Source organism: Sinocyclocheilus grahami, unplaced genomic scaffold, assembly GCF_001515645.1.
Source record: "Sinocyclocheilus grahami isolate Dianchi unplaced genomic scaffold, SAMN03320097.WGS_v1.1 scaffold182.1, whole genome shotgun sequence".
Taxonomy (NCBI): Eukaryota; Metazoa; Chordata; class Actinopteri; order Cypriniformes; family Cyprinidae; genus Sinocyclocheilus; species Sinocyclocheilus grahami.
Window position 1 is genome coordinate 512,541 of NW_015505361.1, and position 15,601 is coordinate 528,141.

The 15,601-nt window shown below is 37.7% G+C and overlaps 2 protein-coding genes across 2 annotated transcripts in view; both read left to right on the forward strand.

The window, feature by feature from the left end:
* LOC107594400 (BTB/POZ domain-containing protein KCTD14-like) overlaps nucleotides 1–1,966 on the forward strand; it is a 6,196-nt gene extending 4,230 nt beyond the window's left edge. The window contains exon 2 of the mRNA XM_016284420.1: nucleotides 1,298–1,966. Within this exon, the coding sequence (XP_016139906.1) occupies nucleotides 1,298–1,966 (669 nt within the window). The remainder of the gene's footprint in view (nucleotides 1–1,297) is intronic.
* A 1,286-nt stretch (nucleotides 1,967–3,252) lies between these two features.
* LOC107594370 (integrator complex subunit 4-like) lies at nucleotides 3,253–15,569 on the forward strand. Its single transcript, XM_016284384.1, is given in 24 exon segments — nucleotides 3,253–3,349; nucleotides 4,613–4,819; nucleotides 4,986–5,103; nucleotides 5,992–6,098; nucleotides 6,275–6,478; nucleotides 6,586–6,608; nucleotides 6,610–6,634; nucleotides 7,218–7,306; nucleotides 7,519–7,639; nucleotides 7,732–7,803; nucleotides 7,891–8,065; nucleotides 9,016–9,221; nucleotides 9,973–10,115; nucleotides 10,204–10,319; nucleotides 11,322–11,455; nucleotides 11,963–12,129; nucleotides 12,220–12,313; nucleotides 12,877–12,957; nucleotides 13,035–13,165; nucleotides 13,249–13,308; nucleotides 13,411–13,570; nucleotides 13,657–13,800; nucleotides 14,322–14,442; nucleotides 15,171–15,569. Coding segments are annotated over 24 exon segments (2,940 nt in total). The 5' UTR covers nucleotides 3,253–3,295; the 3' UTR covers nucleotides 15,359–15,569.
* The last annotated feature ends 32 nt before the right edge of the window (nucleotides 15,570–15,601 follow it).

Below are 15,601 nucleotides of genomic sequence, written 5' to 3' on the forward strand. Positions count from 1 at the left end.
GGCCTCCTGGCCAAACTGAGCAACTGATGGAGAAGGGCTTTGTCTAGACTGGTGAACAAGAAGCTGATGGTCAATCTAGTTGCTCCATGATCATATATGCAGATGGGAGAAACCTACAGAAGGACAAACATCACTGCAACACTCCACCGATCTGAGCTTTATGTCGGTGTGGCCAGACTCAATCTTCTCCTCAGTGAAGACACATGAAAACACACTTGGAATTTGCAAAAAAGCACCTAAAGGACCCTTAGACTGTGAGAAACAAGATTCTCTGGTTTGATGAACCTCAATTCCTAGCATCATGTTTGAAGGAAACCAGCTCTGCTCATCACCTGCAGAGTACCATCCCAAAAGTAAAGTGTGTTGGTAGCGTTTTTCAGCAGCAGGGACTGAGGGACTTGTCAGAGTAGAAGAAAAGCTCAATGCTCCAACATATTGAGATAGCCTTAATGAAAACCTATAGTCCAGAGCATTCAGAACTCAGAGTGGGCAGAAGGTTCACCTTCCAACAGGACAATGATCCTAAGCACACAGCAAGAGTGGCTTATAGACAACTCTGTGAATGTCCTTGAGTGGCCCAGCCAGAGCATGAGCTTGAACCCAATCAAATATTTCTGGAGAAACTTGAAAATGTGCATTTGCTCCCATCCAACCTGACAGAGCTTGAGAGGTGAAGAATGGCAGATAATTGCCAAATGCTGTTGTCACATCATACCCAAAAAGTCTTGAGGCTGTTAAGGTGCTTCAGCTAAGTACTGAGTTAAGGGTTTGAATACTTATGCAATGTACTTCTTTCAGTTTTTTTATTTTTAATAAATTTACAAATTTGTGACAGTTCTGTTTTTGCTTTGTCAGTATGGTGTATGGAGTGTAGATTGATGTGGAGAAAAAAAAGTAATTTAAAGCAGTTTAACATAAGGCTGCAACATAACGAACAAAACGTGAAATAAATGAAGGGGTATGAATACTTTATTTATATATATATATATATATATATATATATATATATGCACAATTGACATAATTTATATTTTGAGATTTTTTGTGTCCTTTTTCAAACTATTAATTATTAAGAGGTTTATTGAATTATGTCTTATTTTGTTGCTTAGCTTGATTCAACAAAAGTTGCTTCAGTTCATGTTGGTCTTTAATTGTTCTTTACGTCATTGCTCCTTGGAGACCTTGGGTAGTCTGTTGTGTTGGTATCAGTAATGACAAAGAGTGGTCAGCATCTCTCAGGCTTTCAATCAACTATTCATATTAACTGTTAAAACCGACATGTGTTCTCTCTCCACAGAAATCCCAAGTTGTGCAGCTGAACGTTGGAGGTCATGTCTTCAGCACCACCCTGGGAACCATCCGTAAATTCCCAAACTCCACACTGGCGGGCCTGTTTAACGGATCAACCAAACGGATGGACTCTGAGGGCCGTCACTTCGTAGACCGTGATGGGACTTATTTCGGGTGCATCCTCGAGTACCTCAGAATGGAGAAACTTCCTACTGAACACCTGCAGGAGGTGCATAAGGAGGCGCTTTACTACGACATCAAACCTCTGGTCAAAGCCATCGAGGAGACGCCGCAGTTCTTCGGAGAGTCGGTCGGGAGACAGCAGTTTTTGACCCGTGTGCCAAATTATCGAGAAAACCTGGAGGTGATTGTGCGGGTGGCCAGAGCCGAGGCCATCGCCTCACGCTACTCCAACATAATCGTGTGTGTTGTGAGGACAGAAGAGGATTTAACCAGATACAACCATGCTATCGACAGTCTCGGCACCCCAAGAGAGTCTGTGGTGAGCTTTGGTCCGTGGAAAGCTCCCGCGTCAGTGGAAGATCTGTTAGATTGCGTCAAATTGGACATAGAAGCCAAAGGATATAAAGTAAAGATCCAACCACACAGCATAGACAAAGGGTTTCTCTTTAAGAGCTACGACTTCTTCTATAAATTGATTTTCACTTGGTGGTGAAGAATTTTAGGCCCAAGCTCGTGACTTGGAAATAGGAATTTAAAAAGTGAAGGAATGTTTTATATATTATATAATCAGCTTATCAAACTAATTCGACATTAACAGCTTCTGTTCCTTTAGCAGACCCACCTATCGACAGCTGTCATGGTGTTCTTATCTGTCAGTATCTGTTAAACCCTTGTTTAATATTGACTCTAGTTGAACAATCCTGGCCTTTGGCTTAAAATAGCTTCTGCACGGATCTGTCTTTATTAGGAATATTCTGGTTTGGGTTTTATCAGCAGCATTTGTGGCATGCTTTGGATTACAACAGAATATTATTTTGACTACATTTTGTGTACAGAAATGCCCTTAACATAATTTAGGTAAATGCATAGTTTTAGCTGCTGCAGCCTTTAAGTTGCTTTTAATTGAACCATAAACCCTTCAAATCAGCTTTAGGTTTTAAGGAATGTTTTTGGCTTGTTAATTTGTCAACACATTTGTAAAATTGTATGCATTTTTTTTATGCATGCAACTTTTATGTATTTGGTTGATGCTTTTATCCAAAGCAACTTGCGTTGTATTCAAGGTATGCATATTATCATGCTTTCCCAATGCATTCTATAAGAATGTGGAAACAGGTCCACTTCATATACCAACATTATAATCTCCCTAATTTGTGCTATGTGTAAATAATGTCTGTTTTCACTTTGTACAGCATGTGTTTATGATGTGTTTTTTTTTGCTGCCAAGACACTTGATTAACCCTTTGCTCATGTAGATCATTAACGGTGCAAAATAATATTAAGAAAGAGTGATGTGCCATTTCCAGCAGAATTGCTGTTGTCGTATCTTATTACTTCATATATGTTTAAAGAAGCAGGATACCAAAAAAAAAAGTATATGATATGAATATCAAAAATAAATTTAATTGATTACGTTATTGTCTAATATTTACTGATTGCTGTATATGTTGCTTCTAGTCCATTATTCTCTGTCACATTATTATTATAGCCGCCTATATTTTATATGCTATAATTCTGTAAAAAAGATATTGAAAACTTTAATCATCTCTTCATGTGCAGAGTCACTGAAACGAGTGAAAGGTCAAGCTTAGAAAAAAAATTAAGAATATTTTTAATCTGTGGTGTTGTAATCTCATTCAAATCAGAATAGGTTGTTTCTAATATTATGACATTCAAAATGCATTACTGTATGTAGAAGGCATAGAATGTGTGATTTCTGAAGACTTCCGTCCATGAGGTGTCGCTGTTCCGCCGCAAACGTCTGACGCCGCTGAACGGCGCATGCGCGAAGAAGAGCAGGAGCGCAGCCGTAAACACAGCTATGGCAGCTCATCTGAAGAAACGAGTTTATGAGGAATTCTCTAAAGTTTCTCAGGTGAACACATAAAACACGACATATACTGATTATAAAATGTCATATTATTGTGCTGGTCACAGAATAGAATTATAATAGAATACAGGTAAGTATTCTAAGTAAGTTCTAGTAAGTATAATACAGATGTAGCATTTAGCATGAGTGTGTTGATTATTACTGTAACCGGTATTATGTGTATTAACTATTTTTCTAACGACAAACAACCATTTATTAATTCATAAATTTATGCTATTTGGCTGTTATTTGCTTTATTTAAAGTCTTTTTAGTCAGAGGAAAGTTGAAGCACTATTTACACATTTTTAAATGCACTTGTGTGTGCTTTTCTTTTTCTTTTCTTACTGAAATCGTAATGTTTTCCATTTCTTTTCTCTTTGGAGCCTGCAGCAATAACATCTCATTGCCAACTAGGCCTGTCACGGTAACAACTTTTGGTTGTGCGATGTTTTGCCCCAGAAATAATTGCGATAAGCGATATTATTGTCATTTTAAAGACCATTTTATGCCACTGAATATATAATCATAATGTAACAGCATAATAATGCAAGAAGGCCTGCACACTTCCAAATGACAACACACTTTTAATTTTTAAGAATATTTAGATCATGGAAATTAAGTATCAAAATATTAGATACCTTAAAATACTTGAATAAATAGTAAATAAACATTTTCTAACAAAAAGTGCAAAGTAACAAGTACAAAAAAAAAGAAAAATGCACTTTTATGGAGATTTTTCCCTGACCTTCTTTTCTCTGTAAATTAAGCGTGCACACTATTGCTGAAAAACACAATCTCTACTCAGCAGTCAGATGTCCGTATGCACAAAGGCACAGATCCCTAAACAAGACCATATCTGCAGATGAAACGTTGAACTAGCACCTCATGACTACACCACGTTAATTACGAGAAGCTGCAAAAGACACAGGCGCAAGTGGAATGTAAAAAACACGGTGACATGAATTTTTAAGTAAATATAATGTGCGATATATTCCATCACCAAAAATTATTGAGGTCATGTACATATATTGCGCGATAAGTCGATATATTGATTATTGCGACAGGCCTATTGCCGACACTTGATGTTGGTGTACTCTCTCAGATTGTGTAATAATGAAAAATAAATAACTCAAATGAATGTTTTAAGTCTTTCGTGGTTGTGTCTGAGACGTATATCACAAGATATCAGAAGTGAAATAGTCAGTGATATCAGTCTTTTCTCAATGTTTATATCAGAGCCTATTGATTGATCAAGTTTTTTTTTGCAGCAGCAGCAGCAGGTGTCTCTTGAGGAGGTTCCAGCGAAAAAGCTTCGACTGACCAAACCCAGTAAATCAGCCGCTCTTCACATAGACCTGTGTAAAGCCACCAGCCCCACAGATGCTCTGCAGTACCTGCTGCATTTCGCATGGAAACCTGTGGAGACTGAGAGCGTGGAGGGTGTCGTGCGCATACTGCTCGAGCATTATTACAAGGTATTGCAACACAACCTTCATGGCTGATACTGATATTACTTATTAAGCACTCAGACATTTTGAAATGAAACCCTTGCATATTCCATTAAATGTGTATGATGAAAGTAATATTATGTATTACTTTTAATAAATGTGCCCTATGTGTTTGCGGTAATGTGGTCTACAGGAGTCAGATAACTCTGTCAGGCTGAAGATCGCTTCATTGTTGGGTTTATTATTGAAATCCCAGGGCTTTGCTCCAGTCTGCGTAGTAGATGATGCTATTAACACTCTCAACAATGAAAGTAAGTCTTTGATTTAAAATTATAATGTACTACTAGAAAGTAATGTGACTCTTAAAGGGATAGTTCACCCAAAAATTCTGTCATCATTTACTCACCCTCATGTCGTTCCAAACCTGTATGAGTTGCTTTCTTATGTTGAACACAAAAGAAGATATTTTGAAGATTGCTGGTAATCAAACAGTTGGTGGTAGTAATACTTCCATAGTATTTTTTTTCCCTACTATGGAAGTCAATGGCAACCACCAACTGTTTGACTGTTTCATTTTTGGGTGAACTATCCCTTTAATATAAATGTCTTTATCATTTAAGCAGTTGTTTTATTTAATGTCATACCTCAACAATAATAATGGCCCCGGATAGTTCACAAAAGTGTCTTTAGAAGATGATGTGAAGAGTATATTGATTATCAAAAACATGAACAACTCAATAAAAAAAAAAAAAAATTCTGACTAGGGCTGCACGATAAATCGCATGCGATATTTAACGCGCATCTTGTCAGTAAAGCCGGTTCTTTAATCAGCGGTAAATCTCCATCACGTGCGTGCTTTCACATTGAGCAGCATTAACTACACAGAGCCGTTGTTCACTGACGAGCTGCGCAAAACCACGTTCATATTTTGCGCATGTTTTGCGCAGCTTGTCGGTGAACAACGTGCTATCGTGTGTTATCGTGCAGCCCTAATTCTGACACATATAAAATGCATTACTAAAATGTATTGTTTTTTTATGGTAGAGCTAGTGAGAATCTGAACCACTGACCAATTAGGTCAGCTGAAATATTCGTTACTACTGTACTGTCAAGCTCTGAATAATTCAATCAATGCAGATTAGTTTGGGTTAACTGTGTGTGGAAATTGGATATTTCTAAGAATTTTGCCTGTGTTTTAGAGTCTCATCAGGTTCTGGCGCAGCTTCTGGACACTCTATTGATCATCGGCACTCAACTCCCAGACAAGATCGCTATCATTCAGAGACTTATAGATGTGGCTTGCAAGGTGATTGTAATAAATAAGAAGATATCTTCCATTCCTATAACTCTGAAATCATACTTTTGACAGTAACAATGGTTGATACTGATTTAATCAGCTTTTTAGCAGTTTTATATCATTCTGAATCAGAAATATTATTACAGTTGTTAAATATTTTACTTTCATGTCATATTTTTCCTCAGCATCTTTCAAGCACTTATTTCAGAGTGAGGAATAAGTGTCTGCAGCTGCTGGGCTGTCTGGGGACGGTTGATAAACCTCTCAGTAAAGAGACTGATGCAGGACCCGGAGCACAAACATCACACGTACGGGATGTACAGAGTGTGATCAGCGACTACTTCCAGGACCAGGACCCTCGCGTCCGCACCGCCGCCTTCAAAGCCATGGTACATGAGCTCTGTAGAATAACGCCATGTTAAAATGCATTGAATGTGGCTTTTATTTACTTGCATTTCTTTAAATGACTTCAGTGCATTTTTCTTTCTCCGATCAGCTGCAGCTACATGAAAGAGGGATAAATTCAACAGACTATTTATAACCAGGTCAGTATCAGCTATAATAATCTTACACTAACGTTCAAAAGTTTAGGGTTGGTAAGATTTTTTAGTTTTTGAAAGTTGCTTACCAAGGCTGCATTAATTTGTTCAAAAGTATAGTAAAAATATTAGATATTATTATTTTTAATAACTGTTTTCTATGTGAATATATTGTAAAATGTAATTTATTCCTGTGATGCTTGATTTTCAGCATCATTCCTCCAGTCTTCAGTGTCACGTGATTCTTCAGAAATCATTCTAATATGCTGATTTGCTGCTCAAGGAACATTTCTGATTATTATCAATGTTGAAAACAGTTGTCCCGCTTCATATTTGTGTGGAAACCATTTTTTTCAGGATTATGTGATGAATAAAAAGTTCATAAGACCAGCATTTATTTGAAATAGAGATCTTTTGTAACATATATGTCTTTACTGTCACTTTTAAACAATTTAATGCATCCTTTCTGTGTGGATCAATTTCTTTAAAGCAAACTTCTGAATGGTAATATATTTAAAATTTTTCATTCCACTGAGCATGAGATTACAAAAGAAATAACTTGCATATGAATGTCTGATCCCCTGCACAGGCCTGTAAGCTCTTGAGTGATGATTATGAGCAGGTTCGTTCAGCAGCGGTGCAGATGGTTTGGGTTCTGAGCCAGCTTTATCCTGAGAGGTAGAGACTCTCAAAGCCTTACTTTGTGTTTTGTTATATGTGCCCATCCAGTCTTCAAGAATAGGTAATGCTGACTGCAGCCATTGTGTACTTACTGCTTTCTGAGCATGCACTGTTGTGAATGGTTATTAATGGTTATTTCAATTCAAGAAACTCAAGAATGAAGTCTCTTAACGTGGATTGAACATTAATTTGTCTTTATGCATTAACAGTATTGTTCCCATCCCCTCCTCCAATGAGTAGATCCGACTGGTGGACGACTCCTTCGGGAAGATCTGTCACATGGTCTGTGATGGCTCATGGGTAGTCAGAGTGCAAGCTGCGAAACTGCTGGTGAGTGTTGGGTGTGTTTGTAGCATAACCGCATGATTAATTTCTGATTGACTCACCACTCACTTTTCCATCCAACTGTTTCTCTCTCTCAGGGCTCAATGCATCAAGTCAGCCCTCATTTTCTGGAGCAGACATTAGACAAGAAGCTGATGTCAGATCTCAGGGTATTTATACACAAAACACACGATGAAAAACATGCAAGGAACGTAAATGCAAGAACTTTTAAAAACATAATTCTCGTTCTATCTCAGAGGAAACGTACTGCTCACGAACGAGCAAAAGAACTGTACGCTTCTGGAGAGTTCTCATCTGGACGGCGATGGGCCGATGACGCTCCTAAAGAGAAAGTCGACACTTCGGGTGTAAATCTTATCGACTCTGGAGCCTGTGGGGCTTTTGTTCATGGCTTGGAAGATGAGATGTACGGTATGTATTTCAAAACACTGCCATTATTTATCTTTGAGGACATTTGTGACCCTGGACCACAAAACCAGTCATAAGGGTAAATTTTTTTAAAATTGAGATGTATACATCATCTGAAAGCTGAATAAAGAAGCTTTCTATTGATGTATGGTTTGTTATGATAGGACAATATTTGGCCGAGATACAACTATTTGAAAATCTGGAATCTGAGGGTGCAAAAAAATCTAAATATTGAGAAAATCGCCTTTAAAGTTGTCCAAATGAAGTTCTTGGCAATGCATATTACTAATCAAAAATTAAGTTTTGATATATTTACGGTAGGAAATGTACAAAATATCTTCATGGAACATGATCTTTACTTAATATCCTAATGATTTTTGGCATAAAAGAAAAATGGATCATTTTGACCTATACAATGTTTTTTTGGCTATTGCTACAAATATACCTGTGCTACTTAAAGGTGCTGTTTGTAGGATTGACACAGAGAGGTTGAACTAGGTATTGCAGTCCAAATTCAAAATATTGGAGAGCGTTTTTTTCACCCGGCCCCTCCTCCTCAGACTTGACGCAGGTTGTCAGATTGACTACACCAACAGGAACGAGCACACTTGACGATGAATGAAATGAAATACGCTGTGTTTTCCGCCAACTGGCATCCCGGGGTGACGAAATACAATTGGGTAAACTGGCAGTGGGCGGGTTTCACAAACCAAAACAGACCGACATTCCGGCCCGGAACGCACATTTTCAAAGGAGGATAACTGACTGTAGCATTGTTTTTCAGATAAACAAGTATGTTATCTAAGCATGTTTCTTAAATATCTGCAAACATATTATTGTATTTTTATGCTTTAGTAGAGTCAAAAACTTATATACAGCACCTTTAAGACTGGTTTTGTGCTCCAGGGTCACATTTTAGCACTTTGTTATTTATTTGGTATCACTTTTCACAGAGGTGCGTATTGCTGCAGTAGAGGCGCTGTGTTCCCTCGCCCAACCCTCACCCAGCTTTGCAGAAAAGTGTCTTGACTTCCTGGTGGACATGTTTAATGATGAAATCGAGGAGGTGCAGCTACAGTCCATCCACGTGTTGCGGCAGATCTTGACTCATATCACGCTCAGAGAAGACCAGCTGGACACTGTCCTCGCAGTACTGGAGGTAGGCCACTGCTATATGTGACAAAGTCTAAACCACTGAGCACAAAGTAAGCATGACTGCTGTACAGTTAATCAAAATGCAACAAAATTGCAGTATGGCTTAATGTGATTATCATATCACAAAAACTGCAATTTGATCATTTTATTGATTAAACAAATGTGTGTTTCAAGGGTGAAGTGTAGCACTGAAACTTTTTGCTCTCTGCAGTTTTCTGCATTTGAAAATGTATAAATTAAGTTATAAATATTAGTAGCCTATAGTAATTTTACAGTTGTACTCTACAATAAAATAATATAATAACATTTTTTAAATTTTACAATGAAATATCACAATGGTATTATTTCTTAATTTGCTCAATTATAACAATAACAATAAAATCCTAACAATAACAGCATCAACAACAACAACAACAATAGTAATAATTGTTATTATTTATTGTTGTTATTATATGAATAAAATATAAATTTATTTTTTATATTTTTACAGTGAAATATCACAATAGTAATATTTTATTTATTGGTAATGTTTTTATATAGTAATAATAACAACAATAATCCTAATAATAATAATAATTATTATTATTATATAGTCATATTTAAATATAATAAAGTTTTTTTTGGCTACAAACAAGCATGGCAAACCTAGCACATTTATTTTTTAAATCACAATGTTTTCAGAAAAATTGCAATTAGACATTTCCCCAAATCATTCAGCCATAATATCAGACCAATTAAGTGGCCATTCATTGCAGGACTCATCGCGGGACATTCGCGAGGCCCTGCATGAGCTGCTCTGCTACACTAACGTGTCCACTAAAGAGTGCATCCAGCTGGCCCTCGTGGAACTCCTGAAGAACCTCACCAAGTACCCGACTGACCGCAACTCAGTCTGGAAGTGAGTTTCAGTGGCTGTTCGTGTCCGTTCTTCGCTGTCATCCAGCCCCATTCTCAGTATTATTATTTTTTTTCCTCTTGCATTCCAGATGTTTGAAGTTCCTCGGTGCTCGACACCCGACCCTGGTGCTGCCGATTGTCCCTGAGCTGCTGAGCACACATCCGTATTTCGACACCCCAGAACCAGACATGGACGACCCTGCCTGTATCCTGCACATCTGACATGATAACATGTTAATGCATGTTACTTTTTACATAGCATTTGTGACCCTGGACCCTAGACCCTAGTCAGTGTGTAGTGTGTATGTTTGGACATAAAAAAGATCTAGAAAGTTACAAATCTCAAAGTCCACTCCAAAGGGAGATATTTCGTTTTTTTAAAAACCCTTTTCAAGAACTGCAACGAACGGCTCGTTTGGACTACAGTGTTTGTTTTCCGGGCTTTGTGATATCACAAAGCGGCTCATTGGAATATCATTACAAATAATTCCCGCCTACAGAAATTGGAATGGTTGGGGGGTGGGGAGGGCGAGGTTGTGGTTAGAACGCTTGGTTGAGCGCGTGCATCAGACGAGACGACGAAGAAGAAGTGCTGCTGCAGAGTTAGTGCATCAGAGAAAACCAAGAAGAAGAGCTGCTGTGCTGTAGCCTCAAATTTTCAGCATGTCTAGAACAATTCTTACAAGTATAACACGACGTAGCTGGGCGCCGCAGACAGATGCCGAACGGCGCCGCCGGTGTGCCTACACTCATAGAAAATAAAGTATTTGAATTTTAAAGACGTGGCGCGACACGACGCTGTGCGTTTTTCGAACCACCAAGCATGAGAGCATGTTCTAGGAAACCCCCAAAACAAAATCAAGACTTTGTAAAAGAGCATAATAGGACCCCTTTAAGTAGCATGGGTATATTTGTAGCAATAGCCAAAAATACATTGTATGGGTCGAAATTATCGATTTTTTTTATGCCAAAAATCAGACTTAAAAGTGATGAATAATACAACATAAGCAATTTGCTTTGAATACTGAATGGCAGGAATGACGCTGATCTTAATATTCAGTCTGAAATGCATTTCCAAACATCTGATTTCATGTGTTTATTTGCTGTTCAGACTTTGCTGTTGGATAATTTCTGTTTCCCGTCTGTTGAGCTGTAGATATTCATGTGTCTGTTCAAAATCTTGTTTTCCTGACCTGGGTTTGTTCAGACATCGCTGTTTTAGTTCTGGTCTTCAACGCAGCCAAATCCTGTCCCACCATGCCAGCACTGTTCTCAGATCACACGTTTAGGCACTACGCCTACCTGCGTGACAGCTTGTCCCACCTGGTACCACACCTCCGTGTGAGAAACCTGCCTGCATACTTCATATCCAGCCTTTCACTTTTATTTAAGGATAACATGCACTGATGCATAAAATTGATCAAAAGTGACAGTAAAGACATTGATCAAGTTAAAGGAATCCTGAGAAATTTAGCACTGTTTCTACAAAGAAATATTCAGCGGCACAACTGTTTTCAACACTGATAATAATCAGAAATGTTTCTTGAGCAGCAAATCAACATATTAGAGTGATTTCTGAAGGACCATGTGACTCTGTTGACTGGAGTAATGATGCTGAAAATTCAACTGCGCTTCACAAAAATAAATTACATTTTAAAATATATTCAAATAGAAAACAGTTATTTTAAATTGTAATAATATTACTATTTTTATTGTAAGTGACTTCTTTCAAAAACATAAAAAAATCGTACTGACCCACCTTTTGAACGGTGGTGTATGCTATAATTTCTTTAAATTCTGTTTTATCAGTTTAATTATCTTCCATGTCTTCTTTGGTGTTCGTCTCAGGTGCCAGGCAGAAAGCAGACTGCTAGTTCAGGTCTGGAGGCGTCCGGCGTGGGATCAAGCAGCCTGGAGTCGGCACAGAACTTCCTTCAGGACAGTCTCATTCGGGTCAGCGCCCTTCAGAACCTGGAAACACCTGGTGCTCAGGATCTGCTGGAGTTTACCATCAGGTTTGAACCTTTAATGCACTACAACTATATTAATTTAAGGTCTTTTAATAAATTGTTTGTTAAGATGATTTTGATTTGTGTCACATACAGAGATCTGCAGCGGTTGGGGGAGCTCCAGACGGAGTTGGCTGGATCTGCAGATTTCTGTGCCACATACCTGCACTGCCAGCTGCTGCTTACCAAAGTGAATACAGATATAATACACTGCTAGTACTTCATTAGCACAACTCCTTAAAGAAAATGTAAAAACCTAGTAATTATTATTGTTGCTGAATATAATTACATACACTACCATTCAAATGTTGGGAGTTAGTAGGATTTTTTTATTTATTTAACAAGGATGCATTAAATTGATTAGAAGTTACCGTAAAAACATTTATGATGGTACAAATGATTCCTACTTTAAATAAATGTTGTTCTTTTGAACATTCTATATTTATCAAAGAATTCTGAAAAAATGCATCACAAATGATGCTGAAAATTCAACTTAGCATCAAAAGAATAGATTACATTTTAAAATGTATTAAAATAGAAAGCAGCAATTTTAAATTATAATATCATCTCACAATATTACATTTTTTTTCTGTATTTTTGATCAAATGTTTAGTCTAGATGAGCATAAGAGACTTAAAACATGAAAAAAATTTTACCGACCACAAACCTTTTAACACTTTTGTAAACCCTTGTAACTGTATTGATAAAATAAGGCATATTATCCATAACTTTTATTGTTTCTTTTAAACCCAGGCACTTCAGGAGAAGATATGGACCATGGCTGTGCCACTTTGTCTTAAACAGAACGCCAAAGTTTCAACAGCCGCTCGACAAGTATGTCCTACCGAAATAATTTTGAACCTGAGCCATCCCACCAAATTTGACCAAAAATCCTTTGTAATGCGTAACAGATCCTGGATGAGACCTATAAGCTGGAGTTCTTGTACAGCGGTCTGGAGACGCAGCAGATCGCCGCTATTCACAACGTCCGGCTGCAGGCGAAAGCGTTACAGCTCATCCTGACGGCCCGATCCAAACGAGGGTCAGCACTTACTAATAAACTTTTATGATGCAGGAAAATCTCAAAGTCTTGAAACTGATCATCTTTCTTCTTCCAAATAACAGGGTTGACTGTGTACTTGGTGTTTGTGAGAAGTTCCTGCAGGATGTGGAGTCATTTCAGAGGTAAACACAGTCAAAGATGATGTGTAATACATGCATAAGATCTCAATCTAAATGCTGATATGTATGAACAATCATTGAATGTTCTTGTCTTTCCATTCTCAGACATTTCATGACAGAGTTGCCCCATTTCCAGGACAGTTTTGTGGAGAAACTCCTGGAGTTGATGCCCAGGCTGACGGCCTGCAAGCCTCTAGATCTGGTTAAAATCCTTCAGACCACACTGCGGCAAAGCAAATTCATCCATCTCAAACTACCCGAGCAGGTTTGTGGATTCTGACACAAACAGCTTCAGGAAGTTCTAGATTGTTTGTTGGAATATCTCTTTTTCTGTTTATTTTGGTTTGTCAGATCCACAGAGCGTCAGCGACAATTATTGAGCCGACGGGAGAATCAGACAACCCTTTGAGATTCACCTCTGGGCTGGTAGTGGCGTTAGACATCGATGCTACTCTTGAACACGTACAAGATCCACAGACAACAGTCAAAGTGCAGGTCAGAGGTTTTCAGTTAAATAAAAAAAAATTCCAACCATTTGTAGACACGTTTCCCCATCCAGTCAATTCCTGATTGATGCATTTAAATCCCAACCTATGCATGCTAAGGTCATAGGTTTGATTCCCATTGAATGCATGAAAGGATAAAACTTTTACCTGAATGCATTCACTTTGGATAAAAGCATCTGCCAGTTGCATAAATGTTAGTAATCCTTCATTCAAAACTGTGTTTTGTGCATAAATTGTCCATTTTATATTGGCTTTAAAGCTGTTTAATAAAATCTTTGTACAATTGATGCTCATTATTCATTTTTTCTTCATCGTCGAAGGATAAAACTTTTACCTGAATGCATTCACTTTGGATAAAAGCATCTGCCAGTTGCATAAATGTTAGTAATCCTTCATTCAAAACTGTGTTTTGTGCATAAAATGAGCCATTTTATATTGGCTTTAAAGCTGTTTAATAAAATCTTTGTACAATTGATGCTCATTATTCATTTTTTCTTCATCGTCCCACAGGTGCTGTATCCAGATGGACAGTCTCACATAATCCACCCCAAACCTGGAGATTTTAGGACCCCAGGACCTGGACGTGTGCGACTGATCACACAGGTTTATCTCTCTCACTCTGCCTGGACAGGTACGTGTCCTTTCTGAAATGTGCTTTAATAGACACATGCACATCAAGACATCAGTTGTAAATTTTTGGTTGAGGATTATTATGCAGCAGCTATTCTTTGTATTTTGTCCTTGAATAAAATAATGTTGCAAACACCATGCCAAATCCTTCTCTGCTGGCAGCGAACAGCATGAACCCTTCACAGTTCCACAGATATAAATAGAACTGCATCCAGTCCAACAAGGCATGAGTTATTTTATATCTGTGTGTGTCTGTGTGACCAGCAGAATACTGAGGCTGAATACATTTCTGCCTTGGAGAAAATCTAAATTGATGTTTTTTTTAAATACATTTTCCTGTCCTTATGGACCCTTTTCACATTTCCAGGGTTTTCAGAAGCGCAAGTCATCATAGTTGTGTAATATAGTGGTGAACACTAAAATCATAAAAAAAACATTTGGTTACTTGAAAGTAAATAAACTACAGAAATAAAATAAAATGTAAAAAAACTTAAACTTATTTTATTTCAGCTAGTTGCCAATGCAACAAATAAAATAACAAACTAAAACTGAAATAAAAATGAATAAAAAATTATATAGACAAAAAAAAGACAAAAACGCAAAAAAATTCTTCAAACTTTAACTAATATTAAAATGAAAACAGAAAATATAAAAATAAAAACTATTATTGAAAACTGTAATAGTATTAAAATAGTGCTACTAAAATAACACTGGTGTTTTTACTTTCAGAGGCCTGTCAGATTGAGGTGCGGTTGCTCCTGGCCTATAGCTCCAGCAGCAGTAAACCATCTGCCTCTAAACCTGCGTGGAACGAGAGTATGGACGGCCTGGCCACCAGCGAGAGCTGTATCGAGGGCACAATCCACCTCAGCAAGCCCGTCAAAGTCTTCATCATGCCCAAACCAGCTCGCCGCTGACCCGAGGAATCCAGGCAGTATATATGTGAAATTAACATCCAACACAAAATCAAGTGTTTTCACAATTATGTTTTATCTGAAATAAATGTTTGTTTTTTGTTGTAGTTCAGTTGTATCACTGTTGTGTATGTGATAATGGGGTATTTTCACAGCCTACATTCAAAGAATAATCATTTAATGATTATAAAGCAAATAACATTTTCACCAAAGGGGAAAAAATCCTCCAGTAGTTTAGAGTGCAAA